At 43.2% G+C, this 18,382-nt stretch overlaps 6 protein-coding genes across 6 annotated transcripts; 3 read left to right on the top strand and 3 right to left on the bottom strand.

Moving 5' to 3' along the window:
* Positions 1-690: 690 nt before the first annotated feature.
* BO86DRAFT_386663 (uncharacterized protein) lies at positions 691-2,583 on the top strand. The gene is made up of 2 exons (XM_025671396.1): positions 691-777; positions 847-2,583. The coding sequence occupies exons 1-2, from the start codon at positions 741-743 to the stop codon at positions 2,349-2,351; spliced, it is 1,542 nt and encodes a 513-aa protein (XP_025531025.1). The 5' UTR covers positions 691-740; the 3' UTR covers positions 2,352-2,583.
* Positions 2,584-4,439: 1,856 nt separating this feature from the next.
* Positions 4,440-5,541, top strand: BO86DRAFT_440511 (uncharacterized protein; the record flags this gene model as incomplete). The annotated part of the gene is made up of 2 exons (XM_025676206.1): positions 4,440-4,625; positions 4,698-5,541. 2 exons carry the CDS (start codon positions 4,440-4,442, stop codon positions 5,391-5,393), a joined length of 882 nt encoding a protein of 293 aa, XP_025531024.1. The 3' UTR covers positions 5,394-5,541.
* A 356-nt stretch (positions 5,542-5,897) lies between these two features.
* Positions 5,898-7,654, bottom strand: BO86DRAFT_213788 (MDR family MFS transporter). Its single transcript, XM_025666866.1, has one exon. It carries the CDS (start codon positions 7,591-7,593, stop codon positions 5,998-6,000), a length of 1,596 nt encoding a protein of 531 aa, XP_025531023.1. The 5' UTR covers positions 7,594-7,654; the 3' UTR covers positions 5,898-5,997.
* Positions 7,630-8,614, bottom strand: BO86DRAFT_386660 (DUF4267 domain-containing protein). The gene has a single exon (XM_025671395.1). The coding sequence runs from the start codon at positions 8,281-8,283 to the stop codon at positions 7,888-7,890; it is 396 nt and encodes a 131-aa protein (XP_025531022.1). The 5' UTR covers positions 8,284-8,614; the 3' UTR covers positions 7,630-7,887.
* Positions 8,615-15,414: 6,800 nt separating this feature from the next.
* On the bottom strand, positions 15,415-16,101 carry BO86DRAFT_213761 (uncharacterized protein). The gene has a single exon (XM_025666865.1). The coding sequence runs from the start codon at positions 15,939-15,941 to the stop codon at positions 15,453-15,455; it is 489 nt and encodes a 162-aa protein (XP_025531021.1). The 5' UTR covers positions 15,942-16,101; the 3' UTR covers positions 15,415-15,452.
* On the top strand, positions 16,093-17,504 carry BO86DRAFT_386659 (uncharacterized protein). Its single transcript, XM_025671394.1, has one exon. The coding sequence runs from the start codon at positions 16,261-16,263 to the stop codon at positions 17,242-17,244; it is 984 nt and encodes a 327-aa protein (XP_025531020.1). The 5' UTR covers positions 16,093-16,260; the 3' UTR covers positions 17,245-17,504.
* The last annotated feature ends 878 nt before the right edge of the window (positions 17,505-18,382 follow it).

The raw sequence follows: 18,382 nt of genomic DNA, 5'->3' as shown, positions 1-18,382 counted from the left end.
CTTGGTATACTCGAAGCAGCATGGAATTTTACATTTTAGATGTCATCTTATATCTTTTTCTCCTGGTGCTCTTAGGGTTCAAAATCAAGTTTCCTATGGTTTTCTTAGGCCCAAAAATTGTACTATCAAGGCCCCTTACTCGGAAATATTGTCAAGCAAGCGTGGGTTGATGATCTGATACAGTGTCTTAAGATATGATTCCAGGTTATTCAGAAGGAGCTATCTACACGTGGCAGAAGCGACGAGAGCTGACCAGCCAGGAGACGTCATTACAAACAAACCCAGCGGTGGCATCCACAAATGCAGTCATAAAGGTTTACAATGCTTGCGCTTGACATTGTTTACAAATATTAACTTCCACCACACCTATAAACCGCTGTTATTTTTTGGTGAGTTTTTTGACGTCGACATAGCTTGAATACAAATATTACATGCATGCATTCTTCCCAGCATCAGTAATTCTGTAAGAATAACTATTGTCGCTAGTTGTGATATTTTGTTTATAGAGGTGAAGTACATTCCTAACAGTACTGTCTTGTGTTCAGCTGAGTCAATGAACTAATGTACCTCGACGCATCACATACGGAGGCCCAATCACATGACATCTTGTGGCCGAGGCTAGGGTTGAAATGGATAGATAACACCTTGCACTTTACAGCGCAGCGCGTGTTCTTAACCCCATCATGTATGCTCAAGTTGTCGTCTGACAAGAGACGAATGGATGAGTCTTTGTCGCAACCATGAGTGGCCGAGGGTTATGGAATCAACATGTAGATGGTGAGCTTCTCCCTATACCGAGCAACTACGTACTATCCTGTACAGTACTACATCCCTAACGCCGTACAGGAAAATGGTACCGCTTCTTCGACGCGCCCCGCGCCATCATCTCTCCCGCATCACCCGCGACGCTGCGAGTCCTCCAGCTCTGGGCCGCGGACACATTCGACCTCACGCCGTGGGAGCTCGCCCCATTCCCCTCGCCCCTGCACAGCGATCTGGACGTCGTCTACACGATCGACAAGGACCGCGGACTGTTGACGGTCGCGCAATGGGATAGCACCGACGGTGTCCCATCCCGCCTGACTCGCCAGGTTAAACTTGCTAACATCTACGATCCTTCGGTTCGCACACTAGATGCGGTTCTCGCCGAGAAGGGGAATGCCGTTAAGCAGCTTCGCATCCCGAGACCTCGCCTCCCGGCTATCTTTCCGGCCATGGATTGGCCGATCGAGCCGCCCACGCCGCTGAACGAGCTTCAATTCCGCTGTTTCGTCGACTTCGTCCGTCTGTGGCGGTTTTATCTTGACGACCTGTCAGGTTGGTCGGATCGGTCTCTCCTCCGGACGATGGCGATGGGTGTCCTGCGCATCGCGGCATGGGATTTTGAGGTCCGCTTCGGCGGGGACACGGCGGATGTGCCTGCTACATTCTCCTCGTTACCGCGATGGCCAGCTCCCGCTAACGATATCTTCTGGTTCCATGGGTTCCTCGTCACTTTGTACAGTCCTTTTGAGTCACTCGACCAAGCGGTCCACAATGCACAAGCCTACTTGGAGAACAGTCAATGCAGCACACCGACCGTCCGCGTGCTCCTCCTCTCGCTCAGCCACGTGACCCTCCTGGAGGTATCCGGCCCCAGTGCGGAGTGCTCTCCAACTTTACCTCTGATCACCGACTCGTCAGCACTACACCCTTCCCCGGGATTCCGGGCTCTAGCCTCTCTCCTAACCTCGCAGACTTCAAAAACGCCCCGATGCGCGAGAGAGGAATGGGGCGTGAACCTCCCGACAGAGATCTTCGAGACCATGGTCCTAGCCCTGCCGTCCCGGGACCTGGTATCCTTTGCGCAGGCATCGCTCAGAGTCGAAAAATGGTACTATGCATCCTCGTCCTCCGTTCCCCAGCTCGGCGGCCTCTGCGTGCAAAGCTTCGAGTTCTCACGGCCGTGCTGTGGCGAAGGCTATCAGCCTACCGGGGGAAGTGTCGCCTGCTCCATCTGTTACACATGGTCTCACACGCACTGCCTTGGTTTAGGAACGCTTCCCCCCAGCGAGGTGTTCAAATGTGCAAGCTGTCAGCAGGACGCGACATGCAGCGAGTTGGGGAATGGTGGGATTCACCGAACGTACCTCACGGGGCGGTGCACCACGCCCGCAAGGTGCAGGGTGGCTGTCGACGGGGCGACGAGATTGCTGACGCTGCGCACATCGGAGCCCGCTGCTCTGCGGCCGGAGTTGCGGGGCTCCACTAGTGGCTTGACAATTTCTCCTGGCGAGACGAACTATGCGATCTGTTTCAATGGGGTTTTCTCGGGTCTGGCGTATGGGCTGGATGATTGTGATGAAGGATGAGAGAGAATCTCTCCGCATCCGGGGTCGAGTCGGTCTGATGGAGGGAAGTGCAGTACACCTTGTTAGTCTGCTGAATAGGAGATAGGCCGGAAGCCTTGGCGACCAGAGGGACAGTAGATTACCTCAATCTAGCGAATCACCGGGCCAAGCAGCAAGGAAATGAGCTGTCGGCGGTCTGGAGGCCTAGCAGTCGTTCGTTCCTCGGACAGCCTCGCGTAGCCTGAATTCATCCAGGTCCCGAGTCCTCCCATATCCTTGTCCTTGACCAGAGGCCCCAGGGCCATTGGCCAACAGCCTTGCTAGTCCTCATAGAAGCACAGTCACCGTAGCGTATACGTGAGTACTGTAGTCTTGGGAAGCAGCAACCTGGTGGCCGAGTCCTCCTTAGGCATGGACTGTCATAGATATCGAGTCTCTCAGACAATGAGAGAGCCCATTGGCTCGCATGGAAAGCCACTGCCTGGCCTATTAGTCCAGTCCGCTTCACATCTATCAAGGTTCAACCGTGGAGAGGGTGGTCCAGACCACCCGGGTTACAGCAACAGGGCTGGCGGAGGGACGAACTCGAAGGATCCATGATCTGCTCCGTGTATGCGTTCTGCGGCGTCGCTCATGTGGACTGCTTCTTGTCTGGATAGGTTTCGTATTTGATCCACGTGCAGCTGGGGTCCCGTCCCGGGGGTCAGGTCTCCCCGGAGATTGAATGGTCTCGGTGGAGTCTTGTTGGGACGACAGGCACATCAGGATGGGGATGGTTCGACTAGGACGGGGAGCTCTCGTATCAATGGTTGCGGGCAGTCAGCATCAACCACTCAAATCCCACAGCGTGAAAAAGGCCTTTGCATGTAGGACTCGCGCTGGTCAGATGCAACGCGACATCGCCGCCTGGTTCCTTAGTTCCGGACCAGAGAGAGCTAGCTATCAGCTGAGCCCTCTCGCGGACTGTCCCTTCATGCCAATTGCAGAGCACAGTCGATGTTCCATGCTCCCCTAAGATGAGCTGCTCTGAATGGCACGTCCTCGAACGATCAAGTCGACTATCGAGCACACCAAGTCTCACAAACCACAAACTTCGTGTTGATGCGAATTCGCGCCCACGCTCACAACCATTGACAAACGAAGGAGTAAACTCAATGGCCATGCGACCCATCTCCTCGGAGCTATACCGTCGGCAAGAGCGCTACAGTCTCCAGACGTACGATTGGAGGGCGAAGAGCGCTTGCTCCCAGACGAAAAACACAGACCATGTGGCCCTTTCTCCCATGCAGTGCAACTTCAGAACATTGGGCAGCGCTGGTCTGCGACGCAATCAGTTCTCAACATTGTATCACCATGGGGCGCCGGGAAGCTTGTTTGTACGACCGGTTCGTGCGGAGGGAGCTGAAACACGCATACCACGTACAACGGCATCCGGGGTCATCTTGGATCAGCTAGCCATGTATGAGACAATTGGGTAAGCTCTTTCTCTCCCATACCCGATGATAGCCGGGTCTCAGCTTTTTGGCTCTCTCCCCACCCCGCAAGCTCACTTGTAGGGTGTTACACTATGGACGTGCGTCCATCAGGAGCATGGATTGAGGCCCGCCTGATGCCGCCAGTAATCTCTTCGCCTCGCCCCATTGAATGTGCTGGATGTTTTGTCATTGGGAATTGACCACCACCACCTCCTCATATCATGACGTTCATCCATTCCAGGATGGCAGCCGGTCCCGGCATCATCCCTGCGCGTTCCCGTGAAGAGAGCGTCCCAGCTTCCCAGAACAAGATTAAGCTTGGATCCCACGGCATGCGTTACGAGGTCAATTGCAAACGCAGCTGACCCCCGACACGAAGTAGTCTGGATCTGGACCCTGCAGGAGAGAATGCAGCGACGGCAATCGTCATGTTTCAGTCAACGGGGCGGGAGCATCGATACGAGAGACCAAGACCGCTATCCCAGCAGCGCTGCGGATGATCACTGCGCATGGAATGCCCAGCTGCGAGTATAAGAACCCCATGGACTCCCGCAGGATTGTCATCTGTCTCCCACTCTCTCAGTCCCGCAGAACAACCAGACAATACCAGAAAAGTTCAGCCTCGAATCCTGCAATGCTCTCTCTTCAAGCCCTCATTCTCCTCCTTCTCGACGGTCTCCAAACCGTCCAAGCCCAGGGAGGCCCGCTTCCCTGCACCGGTCCCACGCGCGCCTGCGCCGCGCACATCACCGACGGGGCCAACCCGACCCCGCCGCTCTCCAGCCGACTGGCCGACTGCTCCAGCTATCAAGCTGTTGTGGTCACCCCGGAGCCCACGTAAGCCTTCCAAGTTCGCTTCAGTTCCTCCCCCCTCCCCGCCAGCTTGCGGAAGTTCAAAACCAAAAGCACCGGTGCAAGGGACACCACTAACCCAATCCCCATCATCCCGCGTCGCAGAACCCTAACCACAACCGTCGCGACGACCACCGTAACCGTCACCACGATCCTGGGCTACCCGGCGCGGCGCGGCATCGCCGCCGCCCAGCAGGTGACGTCGACGCCGACGGCGGTGCCGACGTACCTGGACGACCCGTGCCACGACGCGAGGGTGTACGGGGCGGCGTGCGCGTGCCTGGGGGTGCCGCGCACGACCACGACGGCGGCGACGCCGACCGTGACCGAGTCGGTCACCTCGACGACCTTCACCACGGTGACCATCACGCCGACCCCGGGCGCCTGCATCGGGCGGATCTGCCCGGCCTACGAAGTCTCGGAGTGCGGCCTAGGCGAGTTCGGCGCCTGCGCCTGCGGCCTCGACGCCACCGGCGCCAGCTTCTGCTTCGTCGGCTCCGAATGCCCGCCCACCACCTGCGCCGTCAACGCCGACTGCCCCGAGGGCTCGCGCTGTCTGGTGGGCAGCTGCTGCTTGCGCAATATCTGCGCCGTCGAGGCGCCGGAGGAGGCCTGCACCTCGGGATTGCGGCGGCGGCGGCAGCAGCAGCAGCAGGGGGCTGCGGTGGAGGTGGCCGCCCTGACGGCGGGGAATTGTACCAGTATCTCGCCGTGCGAGGATGGGGAGCGTGTTTGAGAGGACGAAAGAAATCTCACTTTCCTCGGGGAGGAACTGAGGTGGCGGACTGGGGGTGAGGGGAAAGGTTTGGGTCACTCGTTTGGTTTGAGTTTGAGTTCGATGCTCTTTCGTGACTTTGTGTGAAATTGTTGTTTTGTTCTGCTTTGCTTGTCCTTTCTGCTTACTTATCCTCGTGTTGCTGGATTTGTTTCAAAAATCGCGACCCCAGATTGTAGCTCTATCAAATGTCGCTTTATGATGTTGCAAGTCCTTTCGCGACGTGAGCCTCGCTCACCCCGTATGAAAACACAAAATCTCGGGCGCCTTGGAGCGAGCCCAGTAAAGGTGAATACTTTCTATACGGTGAGTAAGTTTGGTAACGAATTGACCGGTGTTGGTCCGTCCGAGATCTATAGTCTTTAGCTTCAGCGAAGCTGTCACCCACCGTAGCCCACTTAGGTGCTGTTGCTGAGAAAGGAAAAGAAAGGGGAAGAAAAGAGAAGAGAAGCAGCATTGGGGTGACTGAGCATCGACCACTTCAACTACTCCCCAGGGCTTGGAATAGTAGATTGCTCCCACTCCATACAAGATGAACCCTCGGCATAGCATCACGGGACTTCCGCTACTCCCGCCTCGTCTTCTTGACCGACCGCCATTCCATCCCCAGACTCCCCACCCCCGTCGCACACGCCAACCCCACCACCAAATACCACGTCTGCACGAGACTGCGATCGATCGCCCCGCGTGCCTGCACCGCCTTGTCCGCTGACAACCCCATCACAATCTGCGTCAGCCCCATGCGATCCACCTCCTCCCCAGTAAGCCCGGGCACCACACCCCCCAGATTATGTGCCAGCTGGTTCACGAACAGCACCTGCGCGATCGCCACCGCCACCGCCGGTCCAAACGACTGCGCGAACAGCATCACCGACGTGCCCAGCGGGACGTCCTCCGGAGGCAGAACGGTCTGCACGGCGTTTTGTGGTCCGGAGAAGCCAATCCCGTATCCTAGCCCCGAGAAAGCGGTGTAGAGGAGCAGCTGCGCGAGGCTGGTGCTGACTTCGAACGTGGTGATCAGCCCCGCGGCGACGGGCATGATGATCGAGGCGGCGATCATAAACGGGGCGTAGTAGCCCAAGATGCTGGTTCCGAAGCCGTGGACTAGTGCGCCGACGGTCCCGGCGATGATGATGGGGAGCATCATGTACCCGCTCTGGGCCGGGGTGTAGCCCCGCACCACTTGGTAGTAGGTCGGCAGGTAGTATTCGAGGACGTTGCCGGTGCTGTTGCCGCAGGCGATGAAGATGCTGCCGGCGATGATGCTGCGGTGTTGGAGGATGCGGAGGGGCAGGGCGGCGGTGTTGCCTTGGCGGTGTTGGTTGTAGATGAAGCTGCCCATAAGGACGGTGAAGGTGACGAGGGGCGCGAGTACGGGGATGCTGGACCAGGGGTACTTGGTTCCGGCCCAGGAGAAGGCCAGGAAGAGAGCGGTTAGGGCGGGGATGAAGAGCAGGTTGCTGAGGAGGTCGAGCTGGGAGAGCTTTTGCTTGAGGGGGATGTGGGCGAGGTGGTCGGGTTTGGGCGGGTCGGAGAAGCAGTACATTGTTAAAAGGAGGGTGACGACGCCGATGGGCGCGTTGAGGTAGAAGCACCAGCGCCAGCCGAGGGACTGCACGATCGCTCCGCCTAGGAGGGGTGCGGAGAGGGTGGCTAGACCTTCGATGGCGCTCATTATCCCGGTGAACATGGGCCGTCTGCGGAGGGGTGTGGAGTGGACGAGGATCACGAAGCATCCAGATAGTAGACCCGCCGTGCCGAGGCCGGTGACTGCCCTCCCTACGATGAGCATGGGTGAAGTTGTTGCCGCCCCGCAGAGCAGTGAGCCTGCTATAGAGATGACATTGGCAATCAGGAAGACACGCTTGATCGAAAAGAGCTGATACGCTCTGCCAAAAACAAACTGGAAGGCGCACTGGCAGAGCCGGAAGGCGGAAGAATACCAACCCACGTCGGCAATGGTGTGGAAATAGTCGGTTATACTGGGAATGGCTGTGGCAACGATGTTCATGTCGATGCTGATAAGAATCAGCACCGCAGCCAGGGTGAGCATGAGCAACCAGAATTTGGTGCCCGTTGGGTACTCGGGTTCGCCCTGCGCATCAGTCGGGGTCAGATATTCCATCGAATGTGGTATGCTGTCTGCTGGGAGTATGGCCATTCCTGTTGCTGGCTATATCACCGGAAACTTGCGACATCGTCTGCAGACTGTTTTTGATAGCTTCTGTTTATTGCGAGATTTGCTGGCAACCCCTCGACGAGGCTTGATAGCCTTGGCAAGGGTGATTACTAACAGTGCATGCAGCCTCAAATTATAGTTCACTCAATTATTCCCAACTCACAGTGCGGATTCACAAAGCCATTCTACTCCAATCCATCGTCAAATCCCTGCTTTCAGCACGAGTACATATGTGTGCTCCTCCAACATAGCAGATCCACGCCGAAGCAACACTTATCACGCTCCATCCAAAAGCCCAGCCAGCACAGCGCCAACCGTCGTAATCAGCGGTGCATACCCCCAGTGACCCCATTGTCCCTGTCCCCATGTCCAACAGACCGCCCCGTCGGCATAGGCCACCGCACTGCCCGCCAGCAGCGTCCACCCGAGCGACTTCCGAGTCCCGTAGAAGGAGGCAGCGTAGATCGCCAAACCCATGAAGATATCGCGGACGCCGTAGATGTGCACGAGACTGTTGACCAGTTGTCGCTCGGGGAGAGTGGTGGGCGGTGCCCATTCGAAGAAGGTCAAGGCGTGCTCGGGGCGGAGGAGAGCGTTGACCCCGAATCCGATGAAGATGGTCCCGAAGGCGTTGGCGACGTGGGGGAGGGCGGTGTGTTGGGAGAGAGGCATTTCTGGATATTGACGGGTGATAACACTGGAAATTGTTGGTGATGGCTCAGGTATTGTTGATTAGACAGTTTGTGGGATGATGAGTGGTTGGTTGGTGGATGCACAACACAACCGTGAGTCTTGCGCGTGTAAGGATACTCTAGTGGGTGGTAGAGGTGGCTCCCACATATGGGTCGATTGATTAGTGATGGGTAGTGGCCCCACCAGAATATCAGCATAATAAGGGTCAGTACGGAGTAGTGGCGCGGTTGTCAAGGACAACATGCGCATAACGGCTAGGTGCTGGGCCTTGGTGATTAAGATAGCTCAAGACATTATCCCTTAATCTAAAGAATATACTGAACTTTATCCCCAAATAAAACAACCACAGTATACAGGAGAAAAACGCCACCGCCGACACATCCGGCTGTCGCGCTTTTAATAAAGCCAGGACAAGGTTCACTGTATCGGCGTGTGCGTGTAACGCCTCGCTTCAACAAGTCACATGATTTTAAATTAAACTGGATATATATAAATACTACAAATTTGTAGAGATTTTTTTTTTTAATAATTAAATAATTTTATAAGGTATTAAGCTTTCCTCTTTAAGTAAGTAAATTTATTAGTATTATATTTATAATTAATAGATTATAAGCCCAGCTTAAGCTTAAAGCCTTTATTTAATTAATTTTTATTATTTTTTTTTATTTTTTAGTATTAAGTACTAAGAAGATCTTTTTACTAATTATATAGTCTACTAAAAAGTACTAGACTAAATTAAATATTTTAATTAACTAATAAATTTAGTAATTAAAAAAATATATTTATTAATTAGTAATAATATAGTAGATAATTAATATTACTAAGCTTCCAGCCTTAACAGGTGTAGGTAACTATTAAATCTAGTATAAGATTTTAAAAATATATTTTTATTTATAAGGCTTTTAAAAAATAGTTTTTAGTACTAATATAAGACTTATTTAATTTTTTTTATTTATTTAGTCCTCTAGTAAAGCTGAAGCAGCTGAAAATTTTTAAGTTATATAAAGTATATTTAAATCTACTGGCTTTGGCTCTGGTAAAGCAAATATTAACTTTACTATATATAAAAAAATATTAAAATACTTTAAAAAATAGTTATTTATATAAAAAGTTAAAAATAAAAAGATTATTAAAACTATTTATACTATACTAACTATAGAAATTTAATATAGTATTATTAATCTTAATAGTATAAAAAAAGTCTAGAATAAGCTAAAAAAATACTTTAATATTATTTTTAATATATAGTTATTTAAAAAACTATAAACTGCTATATTACTACAGTATAATAACTATAAAAATATTAATAAATATATTATAAAAATATTTAAAGTATTAGATAAGTTTTAATATAGTTTTACTAATAATAAAAAACTTAGTAATAGTATATATATTTAGTTTTTTTTTTATAATTTTAAAAAATAGTAGTCTATTTTTTTAACTTTTTATTTTAATTCTTAATATGTTAAAGGAAGTATAATATAGGATTAAATTATTTAGATTTTTATATAAAAAAAATATATACCTAGTTTAATTCTAGTAATACTAATTTTATAAAAATATTTAAAGGCCGAAAGTTAAATAACTCCAAGTCTAAAAATTAACAGAGTAAAAACAATTAGTCTAAAAAAAACAACTTTAAAAAAAAATTTTTAAAATATTTATAAAAACTAGACTTATAATTATTATAGTAAAGTTGGGTATAAAAAGCCTAGCTGCTAAAAACTATACCTAAAATTAAAACTATTTAAAACAGTAAAAAATACTAAGACTAATATTACTAAAAATAAGTAGTTTTTTACTTTATTAGTATTTTTAGCTATTAGCAGCTATAAAAAAAAAGGCTACCAGCAGATATAAAAAATAAAAAACTATTAATATTATTAATTATAATATTACTATAGTATATTTTAAATATACAGATAACTGGATTATTAACTTAGATTTTACTAAACACCTTATTAAAAATAAAAATAGTTTTATATTTAAAACTATAAAGCTGTATAAATAAAAAATTAAAACTACTACTAATAAAATTATATACTTAGTTAGTACAGGTAATATAAAATTAAAGCTAATATATAGTTCTAAAAAATTTTATACAGTTAAATAAATAAATATATTATATATTTTTAATATTAAGATTAATTTACTTAAAGTTATATATTTTATAAAATTTAGTTTTACTACTTTTTTATATTCTAATAAAATAATAATTTTTAAAATAAATAATAAAAAGATTATTAGCTGAGAAGATATTATTAGAAATTAATATATTTTTTATCTTAGCTGTAAAGTAGTTAATATAAAAATTACTACTAGTAATATTACTAATTTTTTTATTTTAATAAACTATTTTAATTTAGTAAAATATACTATTAAATCTTTAATTAGTATATTATTTATTAAATTAAGTAATTAAACTATAAATTACTATTTTTATTTTTATAATACTAGTAAATAGTACTAGAAATATATTTTTAATATAAATAAAAGCTGTATTAATCTATTTACTTAGTACTAGTATTTTATTTATTTTTTATTACTAATTATATTAAGCTATTAAAAATAGTAAATAGTATAGATATTAAAGGCCTTACTATTTTAAAGTATATCTACTAAATATATTAATTAGCTAATATTTTAGTATACTAAAGCTATATATAAATAACTCTGCTGTAGTAATACAGCTAGTATATATTTTTAATATTAGCAGTAAATATATTAATATATTTTTAAATAAAAAATCCAGTGCTTAATACTGGATGTTTTTTATTAATATATATAACAGCTAGATTAATATTAGGCTTTTTAAAATAAAAAAAAATAGTATTTAAACTAAAGCTATTTATTAAAAAGTTAGATTATATACTATTTAAAGTTAAATCTCTATACTTTAATAATATATCTAAATTTTAAAGTAAAAATATAATTACTTAGATATACTATAAAAATATTAAATAAAAGTTTATAGTATTATATATCTACAGCTAAAATATATTTACTAAATATATTAGCTTTACTATTTTAACTTATATATATATAGTTCTCTAAAACTAAGATTTTAATAAAAGCCTTTAGAAAAAAATTATAAAAAAAGTTAAATTTTTAAAAAACTTATTACTAATTTATAATAAAATAATAACTGTATAGAAAATATATAACAGAATATATTTAAATCTATTAACTTTATATATTTTTAATTACTATAGTATTATAATAATTTTTAAAAAAGTCTATAGTAGAAATAGGATTTTAAAAATTTAACTATACAGCTAAGTAATTTAACTACTTAAATATACTAGTCTAGTAAAGTAATATAAAGTTTTAAATATTAAAAATAATAAAATTATTACTATTTATAATATCTATTTTAATAAAGAAAATAATCTAAAAATATATAAATTATTAAATAATAATTATAGCTACTATTAAGTACCAGCTTTAGTAATTCTACTAATAAAAAATTTATATAAGTATACTTTAGATAACAACTCCAGTAATACTAGTAATAAAAAAACTATTTAAAAATATTTTTATATACTAAAAATATTAAAGTATTAATATTAACTAATAAATAATATTAGTTTACTAATATTTTTTATTTATTTTAATAAATTTAGTTTTAAGTATAGTAATAAGCTGATATTTTTTATTAAAAATCTTTTTAAATAAAAAAAAATTTAATTTTTATATTTTATTAAATAGGCTTTTACTGCTGGAACTGTTAAAAAAAACAGCAGCTATAAGTATATTATTAAACTAGTTATATATAAATAAGCTATAAAATTATCTAAAGTATTTTACTAGTTTACTATAATAATTAAAAAAATTTTAATATTTTAAAAATAAAAAATATAAAAATTAGTAGAACTGCCTACCGGCTGAAAAGTAATATTAAAGTAGTAGATATATAAAGTTAAACTTAATATAAATAATAAAATCTATAGATTTAAAATCTACTATATTACCTATAGTTTTTTATAAATTTATAAAATTAATTATAATTTTATATTTACTTCTACTGTAAAAACAGTAATAGTAAAAATATTTTTTACTATTATAGTAGTATTTAATTATATTTATAAGTAGAGTAATATTAAGTAAGTTTTTTTTTATAAAAAGTTTTATAATAATAAAAAAATCTATATAATTTAACTAACTGGATTTAAGAATAGTAGTATTAAGATTTATAAGCTGTTTTTATTTATTTATAAATTAAAGTAATCTGCTAAAAACTGGTATTATAAGTTTTTTACTGCAGCTACTAGTATTAGAATAGTAGTATTTTAAGCTAATAAATATTTTTTTATTAAAAAATATAAAAAATTAATAATTTTTTATATTAATAATATTTAAATTGCAGCTTCTACAGAGAGCCTTATTAATACTATATTTTAAAAACTTTTAAAAAGCTTTATAATTATTAACTTTAGTAATACTTTATAATATTTTAGTATAAAAATTAAGTATATAAATAAAATTCTATAATTTTTTTAAAGTATTTTTTTTAATATATTATTAAGGCTGCAGATCTAGCAAGTAAAAAGATCTATAAAATACTATTAGATAAAGATATTAAACTTATTAAAAGTATATAGTAAGCTTTTAAAAAAATATTAAAAATTATTAAATAAATATTAAAAGTATAATATATTTAATAATATAAATATATTCTAATATTATATTTACTATTAGAAAATTTTTATAGTATATAAATAATTCAGCTAAGTAATATATAAATAGTTTTTTTTTACTATATTAATATTTATAAAAAATAAGTAGATATAGTCTTTAGTATAAAGCCTATATAAAAAATAATAGTCTAGCTAAATAAATTAGTATTATAATTGGCTATATTAATACAGATTATACTAAATATTTTAATATATATTATTTAATTTTTAAATATATTTTTATATAGGTAAATAGTCTAATTTTATAGGCTTTATATTTCTAATTCTGTATTATAGTTTTTATATATAAAGCTGAATATATAGTATTTTATACAGCAGTTAAAAAAATCTACTGGATTATCTATATATTTAAAAATATAGGCTTTAAAAATATATATTTAATAATAATATATATTAATAATAAAGGTACTATTATATTTATCTAAAATAATTAGTTCTACTAATAGACTAAGTATATTAATATTATATATTACTAGATTTATAAAGCTATATAGTATAGTAATATATATTTATAATATATTAAATTTTCTAAAAATCTTACAAATATTTTTACTAAGCTGTTTAAAAATATTAAGTTTAAATACTTAATTAAATAACTGGATATATTAAACTTTTTAACAGTATTACTAACTGCTAATTACAGAGGTATAGTTAATACTTTTTTTTAACTAATTAGCTACCTGTTTAAAAATACTATAAAAATTATTATATTACTTTATATAAAAAAAAAACCTTATAGTTAACTTATTATAGAAATATATTAGTATATATATATAATACCTTACTTTAACAAGTTATATAATTTTAAATTAAACTAGATATATATAAATACTATAAATTTATAGAGATTTCTTTTTTTTTAATAATTAAATAATTTTATAAGGTATTAAGCTTTCCTTTTTAAGCAAGCAAATCCATTAGTATTATGTTTATAATCAATACACTGCTACAAGTACAAAAATAAAAGGTTAATACAGGTATAGCTAAAGAAAGTAGCCAGGTTACTGCCGACAATGATTACAAATCCGACCTATACAATAAGCAGAGCCAATGTAAAAAGTAGTATAAACAGCATATAAGGTTTGTTGATTAGGCCGGTAAAAAGAAGCTGTATAAACTGTATTACCAGATTTAGAATAAGGAGACTAATTGATGTATTGTCGCGGGCCTTGGTTTACTCCGGTAAGTAGACTGCTGCTATATTTAGTAGGATTTAAATTATTAAGTAGATAGGGTGTAAAAAAGGTAAGATTAGATAGTTAGTAATAAGGATAGCAAAAAGGGTTAAAGTTGTAAGAAAAGTAAGTACTAAGACTACCAAGCCGAGGAGAAAAAATAATGGAGATACTAATAGACGCCCCCTAAAAGGCAGGCAACCGGATAAATAAGAACTGATTAATCAGACTGCTTGATATCAAACCTATTCTTAAGACTATAAAAAAAAGAGAAGAAAGAAGGTGAGGGAAGAGAAGGGAGGAAAGAAGAATATCACCACCCTAATACCACTTACTAAACAAGGCAGGCATAGCCCTTCCACCGCTCCTGCCGCCTCAGTAAGGTACCATAGAGGCGGTAATGCACAGAACCGGGCCACCCGCTGCCTACTACTACTACAACAACCACCAACACATTCCTCTTCCAACATTAATATTGTATATCAAAAATCTTCAAAGTGTTCAGAATACAGACTAAGTACTAATTCCCATATAAAAACACCTTACTCATTATTAAAAACAATCTAGATTTTTTGATATTTAAACAATAATACAAATATCTAGAAACAAAACCTTTCTAGGCAATTTTTAAATAATACAAGTAAGGCCTTACAAGGGCCTTTCTAAGCACCTGGGCAAGCAAATAAGTAAGGCCTTATAAGGGCCTTTCTGATATCAGTGACTACAAGTTGCTGATGGCAAAAATATAATAAATGGATTATTACTTGATTAATTCCTCTGTCTAACTAGCTAGCGGCAATGTATACAAGGCCTTGTTGAAGGAGGTGGCGTTGGCATATACCTGTAGTAATGGACAGGTCAGAAATGACTATGTCTCTTGACAGTCTTTACCATCTTCAACTTGTATAGATTTCGACAATCGTCATCGTCCAGTTGCTCCACCTGACAGGAAAAGTGGGACTACCCGCCCGGTCCAGTTTGTTATCGTCCGATCCACATTCTCCCGGTCCCCGTGTATGGGGACTATGCTCTCATGGCTCTCTACTGCGAACCGCACATCACCAGCGGTAAAAGTCCCGACCGTATGGAAGCCACATTTTCCGGCTATTGAACTCTGGTCACATCCATCGGGTATTCTCTGGTCGATGCAGCCTTGTGACAACACTCGGAACTCTACGACTGGCAAGGCCAATCCATGATGATGGGCTGACAACATGGTTCCAACGCCTCCGCGGGGTAACGTAAACCTTGCCCACGCCATCCCAGAATCACCCTCTCAGGACCCCAGGGATACCGCCGTGCATCTGCAGGAAATCAATAGTCCCTGCAACTTCTTATCAGCTCCTGCGCCAATTCTCCGAAAGCAATCACAGCGGGGATGGGCGTGTAACACGGCTGTTGATTGGGTTCCTGGTGACGCGAATGGGGATGGCTCCACGGCTCCTAGGTAATTAACTAATCCTCCATCCCCTTCCCTGGTGCAGTTGAAGACCCATTTCGGCGAGCTGCAAATGCAGGACGCCGTCGCTATTGGCCTCCTGTGGACCCCAACACCACATCCAGTGTCTTTTGACCGGATTCGACCTAATGCGGTGCTGTCACTCCCTGAGCAAGACGTCAGACCAGATGCCCGAAGGGTTAATTTCCATCTGTCGAATCCACCAATAGCCACAGCAAGACGGTGTGGAACGTGCATAAGCGGCTGCAGCCATGCTGGCGACGGCACACGACGGGCGCTTAAACGTATTTTTAACCCTCCGCCCATTGGGTTCCGTTCCCTCGGGTCCGCGACTTTTCTGATCGATTGGCTGTGGTCGGAGGGGATTTGCTATCATTAGAATTCCGAAAATAACCCAAATTGGAGGAGATGAAGGGGGGCCGCGTTGGTCTCCCTTCACCACCGGGCTTACCCCTCTTCTGAACCCTGACCATCAACACCCAGGGTTATATTTCCCTGGGTTGCCTGCACTCCTCAGGCCGTGATCTTTTTCTCTGCACAACTCTCAGTCTGGCCTGGAGTTGAAAGTGGTCCTAACTTACCACACTCAACTTTTTCAATCGACCTCTTACTCCTTTTTGTCATCATGGTTGGCGTGCGCCTGCCTCGCCCCGCGGGCGTCTATGTGCCAGCCCGAAGTCTCAGCCCTGATATGATCTCGTCCCCTCTGTCGCCCAGTTTCAATTTCGACTCGGAAACCCTCACCCCCTCTATCATCCCCGCGCTCGAGTACATTTCCGCCAAGCTAGAACAGAAAATGATGCACGTCACGCTCCTGGTGGGCCGGGGCAAGCCCTACCCGACCGGCGAGCCCTCGGACCTCATCATCATCCCCATCACCCCGCTCGACGCCATGACCTGGCCGATTGTTTACCGAATGGTGGCCAAAGCAGCCATCAAGTTCTCCCTCGGGCAAAGCTGGATCGATGCGCTGAATCGGAGTCTGTACGAGAGCGCCGCCAACGACTACCTGAAGCAGCAATCCATCATGCAGAACGAGGTGATCTTCAGCCGTGAGGGGCTGACGCTGCTCAATGTCGACCGGATCTACACCTTCAAGCGGCGCTTGTGCATCCTCTCCAACCGCGGCGTGGCCCCCGAGGAATCCTACATCACATCCTGCACGCAGCTCCTGCATCGCACCATCCAAGACTTCCACGGTCGCCCGTTCAGCAAGGCCTTCTTCCACCGCGTCTACGAGCAGCTGAACGTGTCGGACGAGCTCCTCACTCACGTGGCCAACGCCTACAAGAAGCAATACAACGACGACGGCATCATCTTGCCCCCGCAGCCCAAAGCCGAGCCCCCGCGGAAGATCGAGCAGCTTCGGAAGGGCGAGCAGCCTCGCAAGTCCCCGCGCTCGACCCGTGCCCTCCGTCAGCAGGGCCCTCCGCCCACCCGCTACGTGATCCCCAGCAAGCGTGGGCCCAAGACGCCGTTGTCGGCGTCGGACGTCACGCCCATCACGCAGAACGAGTGGAACATGGTCATCGGGCCGGACTTTCCCCATCACACCAAGGCGACGGTCACCAAGTGGACGCCTTCTCCTACGGTTATGGCGGCGGCGTGATGAAACTCGACTGTCCAAGATTTCACATCATGTCTTGTCGACTTCAACAAACCAGAAGTTGAAGTGCACCATCAAAAGCAGAACTCACCTGCTACACCCACGCAATACTCCCACCAGAACCAAGGTGAGCATCCTCGAGACGGTGTCATGAAGAGTTTTATACTGACCATCTCCCGGCAGGAATTGGCAGTTGAAACACTCCACTTCCCACGGTCGCATCCAACCAACACGACCGTTCATGCCTTGGTCTGGTGGAGCTACCCGAGCATGTCGGCAAACGGACCAACAGGCCATAGCTTTGTGGGGGGTAACTTGCCGCCGGAATCGCAGGCCAGCATCCCGACTCCGAAATAATAATGACCGGGTTGATGAAGCAGGGGTGGGAAGAAAAGACTACCACGACTCAGTATCACCTGGGAATCCCGATAGAAACGGGAAGTGTAGGGTCGCTTGCAGTCCCGAATCATTAGTGACCGCAACCGTAGTCCATGCCAAGGACTGGCCTGTACATTAGAAGCTTGGCGGGGAAAGAAGATATCGGCGCCCTCCGGCGTGGCAATTGTCGCGATGGCTCCTAGCACAAGGATTCATTGTATGATTATCTAGAATGAAAATATCTTAGAAACAGATTGAAGAGTATCAACTAGAGCTCCCCCGTCAAATTTATCTACGAAAAACAACGATGTCCGCCCAGCCAACCCCTCCCAACCACCAGCGGACACCTCCGAAAGATCCCGCTCCGACACGCCTGCGTGCGGAGAAAATCTTCCCAAGCTCCACTGCACAGGAACCAACGCAGCTATTGAGAAAAACATCCTCAGTAATTAACCAGTCATCACGAAGCCAATTCCTCGCGGATGATCCACTCTTCTACAAGGTGTTGATCGGGTTGATAATTCCCCCCGCTAAAAATTCTTATCGCACGCCTTATCAAACCCAGTTTTCCGGCATACTGCCCCTCCCTCGCGAACATTCAAATCCTGCCTCCCCCGCACGTTGGCCGCGGGCTCCCACCATCCTCCAGCCCCGATTTCATTAACAGAAACAACAACAACAACAACAACAACAACAACAACAACAACAACAACAACAACAACAACAACAACAACAACAACAACAACAACAACAACAACAACAA

The sequence above is a fragment of the Aspergillus japonicus genome (assembly GCF_003184785.1).
Source record: "Aspergillus japonicus CBS 114.51 unplaced genomic scaffold BO86scaffold_7, whole genome shotgun sequence".
In the NCBI taxonomy this organism is placed as follows: Eukaryota; Fungi; Ascomycota; class Eurotiomycetes; order Eurotiales; family Aspergillaceae; genus Aspergillus; species Aspergillus japonicus.
Note: the sequence above shows the minus strand (reverse complement) of the source record. Positions and strands in the feature narration are given on the sequence as shown.

What these genes read in the sequence shown, in the direction of transcription:
- BO86DRAFT_386659 (XM_025671394.1), top strand. Translation starts at nt 16,261, where the DNA reads ATGGTTGGCGTGCGCCTGCCTCGCCCCGCGGGCGTCTATGTGCCAGCC.
- BO86DRAFT_213761 (XM_025666865.1), bottom strand. Translation starts at nt 15,941, where the DNA reads ATGGGCGGAGGGTTAAAAATACGTTTAAGCGCCCGTCGTGTGCCGTCG.
- BO86DRAFT_213788 (XM_025666866.1), bottom strand. Translation starts at nt 7,593, where the DNA reads ATGGCCATACTCCCAGCAGACAGCATACCACATTCGATGGAATATCTG.
- BO86DRAFT_386660 (XM_025671395.1), bottom strand. Translation starts at nt 8,283, where the DNA reads ATGCCTCTCTCCCAACACACCGCCCTCCCCCACGTCGCCAACGCCTTC.
- BO86DRAFT_386663 (XM_025671396.1), top strand. Translation starts at nt 741, where the DNA reads ATGAGTGGCCGAGGGTTATGGAATCAACATGTAGATG. An exon ending in ATGGAATCAACATGTAGATG is followed by an intron (nt 778 to 846) that starts GTGAGCTTCTCC and finishes AACGCCGTACAG; the next exon opens with GAAAATGGTACCGCTTCTTC.